Source organism: Plectropomus leopardus, chromosome 17 (genome assembly GCF_008729295.1).
Source record: "Plectropomus leopardus isolate mb chromosome 17, YSFRI_Pleo_2.0, whole genome shotgun sequence".
NCBI lineage: Eukaryota > Metazoa > Chordata > Actinopteri > Perciformes > Serranidae > Plectropomus > Plectropomus leopardus.
The window spans coordinates 14432923-14442016 of NC_056479.1; the positions used below are offsets into that span (position 1 = coordinate 14432923).

General features: G+C 40.7%; 1 protein-coding gene across 1 annotated transcript in view; it reads right to left on the bottom strand.

Annotated features, from left to right (window-relative positions):
* Positions 1-1526: 1526 nt before the first annotated feature.
* The window catches only part of hs3st3b1a (heparan sulfate (glucosamine) 3-O-sulfotransferase 3B1a), a 15770-nt gene continuing 8202 nt past the window's right edge, over positions 1527-9094 (bottom strand). Inside the window, exon 2 of the mRNA XM_042504778.1 lies at positions 1527-3408. Coding sequence (XP_042360712.1) covers positions 2790-3408 — 619 coding nt within the window. The 3' untranslated portion in view covers positions 1527-2789. The remainder of the gene's footprint in view (positions 3409-9094) is intronic.

Consider the following 9094-nt stretch of genomic DNA (forward strand, 5'->3'; position numbering starts at 1 on the left):
AGGGTGATTCATATCTCACTTGAACCATAACCTTTTGCTCTGCAGTCAGCTGTGCTACATGATGGATGGGACAGGTTGCTTGAGGCAAGTGCACAGACAACCTGTGGTGCCTCCCTTAAAATATGACAGAACATATTGACAAAAGATAGCAAATGCTTGTGGAATAAAAACAAATATGTGCAACAGACTGTAAATCTATGACTGAATATTATGCCATCAGCAGCATAGTGAGCAGGATCACTTCAGCTATAGGTGATGGCTCAAACACACAAACAGGAAAAGAACCTCCTGTTTACACCCACAGAAAAACATTTAAACAGCACTTGAAACCTGACCTCACTTCATATTGTCGAGTGTGGAGTGTTAAGTGTCACTCAGGGACATAAAGGAATGCCGGTGTTTTTCATAATATGTCATGTCTCTCTGGATGAGAAACCTGACACTTTGTTTTGCATTTCTGGAGGTCATGGCAGCACAACCCACTCATTGGTGGCAGCGGGATGGCTGAGACAGCTAAAAGTGGTTAACACTGCTGTGCTAATTAGCCAGTTGATGGTGAATTAGACACAGCGGTACACCTTTGCCCGCAGGGATTCAGAAATCCATACAGGTAAGGAGGGGGGTTGAGTTACAAAGAGCAGCACAAGTTTAGCATTTTGAAAAAGTAGAACAATGACATAAACCTATAAAACATATTTTAAAATAATGTAGCAAAATAAATGGTAAAGTCTGGGTAAAGTATAATCAGAGATTTCGTTCTAAACACATAATACAGGTTAGACAAAATTTGTACAAAACCTGTGAAAAGACTGTAAACTATACAATATTAGCAGTTAACGTTTTTCACCTTTTTGTGTTCAGGATTTTTTGAGTGGGCCTGAAATGAATGAGCTTAACGTACTGGAGCCATCTTAACATATTACATAAAAACAAATGTTAGATAGCATGGCATCAATGTCACTTCGTTCATCATGTAGGCCAGGTGTGAGTGTGACATTCAACAAGCTTTTCCAGTCTAACAAGTACATAAATATCAACTCTGCTAAATGCCACAATCATGTATAGACAAGCAAAATAGCTAAATAGTTGCCATGAATGTACCTTCATTCTTTAAGCCCCAATCATCAACCCAGCCCTCAGGCAGTAACTGCTTACTGTGTGCTTTGTGTGAACGTTAGCTGTTGTTGGTTGCTAAATCAGCGCTGCAGTGGCTGCTCATTTTTTGGCTCAAGGAGTATGTGCTTAGTGCTACATAGGTAGCTGCTAACGAGAGTCTGTTGCTTTGCAGCTTCTCGTCCTTCGGCTCAGCCCCTTCAGCAGACATGCTGCCAGCAGTGAATACTGCTCATTTTTTTCACAATTTTAAAACCTAATTTAATATTCTTGTTGATTTTTTTAACTATTCAACTTTGGTTGGGTGGAAAGTGACAAATATTTATTGGTGTGACAAACTAAAACACATAGCCTATTTATTTTTGTTTCACCTGGACTTTGATATAGTAAAGCCAAACACGAGAGACTATTTATGATTTTGGTAAAACATATTTATTGTTTTTACTTCATAAAAATACCATGACTGCACCTTTTCAATCAAACTTTCTGCCAAACCTGCTTCATTTACATGTTTGTTAAGCAATGCATCCTACAGCAAAATAGTGCCTCTACCACAGCGGGGTTGCAGTACCCAGTCATCTTGGAATGTTAAATTTCTGACAAATGTATGTCTATAAAGGTTGACTAAAACTCAACCATACATTTAATTCAAATGAGGACTTTGGGGTCAAGGTAGGATTATTTTGATCCTTTTCAGCTATCACTGAAAGTAACCTACAAAGATGCTTATTTCAGTTGGTGTATCATGGGTAAGGGCCTTGTTAGCACATCTAGTATCACCTGTGGTACAAAACAGCTGTACAGAATGATCAATGAGAGACATTTTAGTACAGATCAGTGAATGTAATTAAGCCATATGACTCATTTTCTTTTTGGAAAGAGCAATAAGCGATTAGGCATTGAGAAGCCTGTGCAGCAGGTTTTTGGATGAAAACATCCCCAAGTATCTTGACAGGACACGCTATTGGATCCTAATCAACATTCCTTTGTAGTAACTGTACCAATAGTGGTTGAGTCAAAACATTGGAGTGGAAATTTATATTATTATATTAATTTGAAGTTGGCTCATGGGTCAACCATAAACTTACTACCATTAATGGATCCATGTTTTATTGCTGTGCTCAAGGGAGCAAGGCAGTGCCATCACTCAGGTCTAATTGACATGATGAGGAGCTATTACTGTATTGATCCACCTGGCAAGTGGCACTGGATCAGCTGAGGCCTGTATCGACCTGACTAAGTGGGTCCACAGACCTCTGAGGGTCAGGCAAATGTTAAGGGGATATTACCAGTTGTTTGTAAAGTTGGACCTTGTTCAGGGTTTATGTGAAGCAAAAGCAACATTTGGAAAACTAAAAGAAGATGTATGAACCCAAAAAAAATGTCCTGTTGAAAAAAAAAGACACCGACCCTGCTCATAATACCCGTAAAAACATTGTGCTTTTATAAAAATGCTCATGTACTCAAGGAGAATTAAAACTGAAGTGTGTCATTGATAAACCTGGTTAGGCAGCTTAGTGAGTTAATCATCATAACAATAAATTATCATAAAATAGACTTCTGAACTTTTTACACAGCCACCAAATACTGTACATACACTGTATAACAATATCTCCAGAGTGATGTAATCATAAAAAATCACAGACAAGGGACCTGCAGAGTCCAACATCATCCTTTTAGTCCCAGCCAAAGTCGTGACCAGTCATCTGGTAAAACTTGTTGTTAAAGGGTTTATAAAAGTCCCTTAGCCTTTGCACCACCTCTGGGTCAATATTAGGATGGGTCCTGCCTTTGGTTTTGCCCAAGCAGTGCGGCTTGCTGTTCCACTCAGGTCTTTTAAGGCAGGGGAAGCCCTTTGCTGGGTTAAAGTGGAAATGCTTCTCTGTGACCACCCTCCTGAGCCCAAGAAAGTCCTGGACACGAGCCATCTCGCCCGCAGGGTCGCTAATCAGACGCTCTCCGCTGACAAACAGCAGCTGCTCCATGGGGAAGTACTGGAGCCAGCGCTCAAGGTGCTTGGCGTACATGCCGATCTGAACAGCACTCCATGTCGTGTCAATCAGACCCGCTGACATGTTCTTAAAGGTCAGGTTCTCGAACGAGGGGATGTCTGGCTTCTTGGAGCGAGTCTGGGTATAGTCTGAGATGGCGCGAGTGACAGGATCCCGGACGACTACAATCAGCTTTGTATCTTTAGACATGGTGTAGATTCTTGCGGGGACCTCCTTGGTGACATAGTAGCTTGGAGTCTTCTCCATGGTTAACTGGCCCTCTGATGACTTGGGCATCAATTCCCTGCAAAAGGACACAAAAACACTGATTTACATTTGCGCTGCAGGCACAGAAAAACAACTCTATATTATTATATATTCTATTCATCTCTCTCACACTTTAAAAACTTACAAAAGCTTCCATACAGGAAGATGAGATTAACATTGACATAGTAGGTCTAATGCAGATTTAAAGTACTGTCAGGCAGGAGCAAGTCAATCATCATCAAGAAGACAACTGTAGACATCATGGGCAACATTAACAGAGCCTGTGATTGTACCTAAAGTGACAAGAACTGGTAGGTAAGGCAGGAGTCCTGCCAATCATCTGTGATTGCGTGTGAATACAATGCACAGTTCATGACATGTTCCAAATACAAACCCTCAAGGAATACATTCATACCCTGCTGCTGCACTTAATCTACCTAAAGACCTCAATCCTCTTTCCAGCCTAACATTGAAATATTCCACACCTTTATTACATTATACAAAGGACGGTTTAACTGTGAATAGGCAGCATTATGCTTCTTAATGTCATGCCAAGACAGATGTCTGTGATGCACCTTTCCCGTCATGTTTGTGATTTTGTGTTGAGCAGGAACATTTTTGGAGGAGCCTCGCATTCCTCTGGAGAAAATGCAAAGCTGGGGAGCTGTCTATTCCCATAACTGCACATTCTTCTTGACCCTGGATGGCTCTGGTTGATCATAATATAGCCTGTTAACTGCAGCCCTGACTGGATAATGGCTAAAGTGAGCCAAGGGGGATTAGGACTAAGCCAAACACGCTAGAGCATTAGTGGCTGCTCGACTGCCTTGTTGGCTGACTGGGTGGCTGGCTCGTCTCTGGAGAGAGAAGAAGAGAGGAGGAGAGATATGTGGCCATGACGATGAGACTCAATAGTAAGCAGTTAATCTATGAAGTGACACAAGTGATGGACAAAATAACACAGCCAACCAAATCTGGTTACTTTTTGTGAGCCTGTGTCCGAATTGTGTTCACTCAAATTGGGTGTAGTTTGAGGTTATGTTGCATAAAGCTTTATTCTATATGACAATGTTCCTCATCCATTACATAATATAACAATGTAATGCAATTCAACAACAACATAGACTGCAGATCTCACAGAAGTTGTGCATTAACCTCCTCCATTCTGCTAGGGCATCGGCATCCTTGGCCAACGTTACTGTCTTTCACAGGATGGAGTGATGTAGTGAACTGAGTTTTAAGGCTTATAGTTTTTAAACCAACCATGTTATTTGGTGAGGGAAAACTGGCATAACCATTTTAATAGGGGGACCTTGACCTCTCACCTTAAGGTATCTGACTGAAAATAGCTTCTATAGGAACCCACAGTCTGTTTACAGACACATCCAATCTCTGCTAGTCCCATGTAGTCTTTGGCTAAATCCATGCAGTTTTTGGCTAAATCCATGCATTTTTTTGCATGCAATGCAAATGCATGCATATATGCATACTGGAGTGGATAAACAGTATTGGAATTGCATGAATTGGGTATGACTGTGAATTCATTGAGCCCAATTTTATTCATGTATGATGACTGCAGTAGTTTGTAGATTGTATTTAATTGCAGTGAGATCATTTAAAAAAAAAAAAAATCCAGGAAACTTGACCAGCACAAACGAGAGACCTTGAGCATTCAGCAGATGAATGTATTACATACATATATTGACAATAAAGGGGATTCTCAGCAGTTTCCAGAAAAGAAGTGCTCTCCATTTAATTGCCAAAAAATGAAATTCTTACAAAAATCTCTGAATGTCGAAAGTTTTTGATACTAAATCACACAATTTCTCTAAGGTATATGGTCTTGGTGTCTTTATGTAGTATTTTAAGGATTTTTGACCATTTTTATTCATTCTCAAGCATTAAAAAATGCTTATAGTCCTGAGCAGGGGAATGGGCATCATTTACTTCAGTCAGAATTTTCTAATTTAAATGAATAATCTATCATCTCTATTCAAAGTTATCTTCAATTTCTCAGATTTCAGATTATGTATACCACTTCTATATGGCATATTCTGTTGACGTGCTATCTCCAACTAAAGATCCCCTGTTCCCCCTAATGAAGACAAAAATTGGTCTACCTCCAGCATAAACCCAGTTGAATAAAATTATAAACTTCACAGTAGCTATGAAGATTTCCTCACTTGTCATATGTGTTAAAAAAATACTTAAACTTGCAGTATTTCTTGTGCAGGTGCATTGGAAAGAAGCTAAGTATCTTCTTGGGGATCGATGCTTGTGAATATCACATATATGTTTTCTTGCCTTGCATAGAAGCAGAAAACGAGATTCACTCACTCAAGAGATTCAAAAGATTTATTTATTAACTGCATCAAACCAACAGTTTGGTCCCTGCAGTCCTTCATCAAAGTATGATACCCCATACAGGCTCAACAGATGTCTTGAGAGCAAGAGCAGTGTGCAGATTTTCTGCATTTTCTGACATATATATTTAAGGATTTAAATAAATATAAGCCATGATACAACATTCGCAAGCGCCAGCCACCCCAACATATCTCATGTTGGTTTAAGTCAGTCAAAATGTAAATCTTCATATTATTACAGTACTTGGTAATATTCTCATGTTTTGATTGTGAGCGGTTGAGCTAAATCGAACAACGGGAAGGCAGAGGAGCCATGTCATTAAAGTGATTACAATAATTTCCAACCATCTGTTGGTACACGCACAAGGAGCTTCAATATCCCTCTCTGAACCCAGCAGCTTTCATCTTACAAATTTATGTGGTGGGAACGAACAGAGAATGATCTGCCAGATTTTGCTGTGCTGTGGAGCACTGGGGAAAAAGCTTTAGTGATTATGGGAAAAGTAGGCATCACCCATAGCTCATTAGAGCCATACAAACACACAAGGGGTTCTCTTACTTATGAAATATTATCACCTAATGTCACCTGCTCTTCCCTTTCTGTTTGTGTATGTCCTTTGCTCCTAGACATTTATTCCACTTCTCTCTCCCTAAGTGTCGTACTATTGTATGTGGTGGAAAACTCACAAACCTAATCAAGGTAATAGGTGTGAGAGACACAAACAACTCTATCAGAACACCCTGCAATTATCGTCTGCATCTCTTGGATACACACAAGTGTATCGCTGTAGGCCTTTCTTGGGGCCTCAAGGGACACAAAAACTTACTACCAATCAAACTTTCCACTTAGTCCCCAAGCAAAACAATCTGTGTGAGAAGTACATGCATTATTCATCTTAGCAGAGATAAAGCAGGGGAGAACATCTCTTGACTGAGCGAGGAGTGAGAGAGTTGCCTTCGGGGGGGCAGATGTAGCAAGCTTTCACAATTTGTTCTGCTTAATAAACAATGTCGCCTGGAACCAATAGGTTTCAGTGCATCCTCATCTATCAATCAGCCATGCAAAGGCATCATCATTCAGCTTCAAGGCAGTAAAAAAAACAAAAAAAACAATCCTCTCTTTAGAAATGCGCCACAGCGTGCTGACTTTTGCCCCTTCATGAATTTTGCATGTTTCTGTTTGACCTCATGAAGCTAAAAATGCTGCTTTACTCTGAAATTGTAATATCTAAGTAGGCTGTAAAGTTTTAAAGCAAGGACTATAAGCTTTGAAGAGTTCCTACCTATAATTGGTGCACTAAAAATACATCTATATTGATGCTGAGGTACACACATAAACATCCTCTGCCCTCTAACCTGTCCTGTTAAACTCGCAGGAGAACAGCAGGGCCGAGGAGATAACAGGAAGAGAACGAGATAAAGCAAGTGAGGAAGAACTGGAGGGAGCATAGACAGGATTAGATGGAATCGAGTGCACTGTTAAAGGATGCAGACTGCACAGGTCGACCCCCCTGACCCTGAAGCATAAGTTTTAAAGGTATTGTTCACATATTTTTAAGTGGGGTTGTATGGGGTATTTTTTATAGACTGTATATTACATACAGTAGATGGGGGTGAGCACATCCTCCGACTGGATCTGTATTTTAGCTCTCTCAAAAGAAAAAAAAGGCTCACATGAAAAAATCAGTATCAAGTGTATGCTGTTTTGACAGTATTTCCACTGCTTTATCTTGCAGTCAGACAGTGATTTCCATTTGGAAAATGAAGCAGTTACATTGCTCATTTCAGAGCCAGACTCCATTGAGAAAACATGTAATTTAACATTGCTCAACACAGGAGCTGCTGGTTTACTGCTTGATCAGTTTTTTTTGTTATTGTGTAACTTTGGTGTGGTGGCTTTGACGAGAGCATAGATGAGGAGCTTAAGCCGTTAACAGCTTCCCTTGTTGAAACTGCCTAAAAAAAGGAGTGACTCTCAATATAGCATACCCTTAATCTGTGATCATTTTTTTAGGTGGCTAATATACATTTTGTTACTGACCCCCATTCACAGCAGTATATTGCTTAGCTTTTGGGTCGGACTCCAGCCTGCTTCGCCAAACCAGATGCGTAACAAACTGCCATCTACTGTTCGAAATATACTGACTTTGGATAGGTATAAAACCTCATTTTAAAAAAATCATAACCGTACCTTTAAGTCATCAGCAACTTCAGATGCTGTGTGCGTAGCAGTAGCACAGGATAAGTCTCACCCCTACTACAGCCTACACACAGATATTAAACCAGGAGCTCTGTGTTGCATAATTTGCCTGTGTTTAGTCTGCTGGGCAGTCAGGTGTGTCCATTGAACTGGCTGCTGGGGAGACAGCGTTTGAAAGCTGGTGCCTTGTTTACATTCGCTGCTATCAGGAAACAGGTTCAAAGGTAGGAATTTGCAGCGCGGCTGCTTGTGACTGTGCTAGGCTGCTGGATGATGCCCTCAGTGATGAGTTCACCAAAGTGAGGAACAAGCAAAACTCTGGCAAGACTTACACTTTCTGTATCCAGCAGTATTCTGCTTGACTGACTCTAATTGGCATCTATATTTCAGCTTTTCAGACCGCCGTGACAAGGGACTGCTCCAGAAAAAAACCTCAGCATTATCTAATGTCATGATGAGTTCTAATCTCACACTGCAGCGCTGAGAGGGTTTAGCTACTGCAGGAATGTTCTCAAAGATAGGATGAGAGGTGGTGGTATGCAGCCACTTATACTAATCAGTCCAATACACGGTGAGATGAGTTCCAGACCTAAATTAAAAAAGAAAAAGAGGAAAACATCTTAAGAGGAGATGCGCTTTGGTCATTGTAGCTCATCTTATCATGCGTGTGAAAGTGATCATTGTGCTCTGCACTCACGACGCCGAACAGCGTTCAGTATCTCAACAGCATTCCTGAACAACAACAGTGGTGCAGAGAATGCCTTTTTCCCATCCTCCACTATTACTGTCAGTATGCAGAACTCAAGGCCACCTGGCTGTCTGATGGAGACAGGCCCAGTTTGAAGGGAGGAGGAGAAGCAGGAGGAGGAGTGCGTGAGACATTCTGGCTTCCCTCACACAACTGTCAGCCTCACATTAACACATAACAGTTTTGACAGTCAGTTGTTTATAGAACCAGCGAGCACTTTTTCTCGGGTGGTGGTGCTGGATGCACACCTTGTGAAAGTGATCAGAAGTAGTGATGCAGGATAACAATCAATATCCATATGTATGGATATACTGCATTTTTTTAGACATAAATTCATTGAAAACTGTGCTATCTTAGCTTTGATGCAGGCCCTCTGTGCAGTAACCTGTAACTGTAGTTTTGCTCAGTGTCC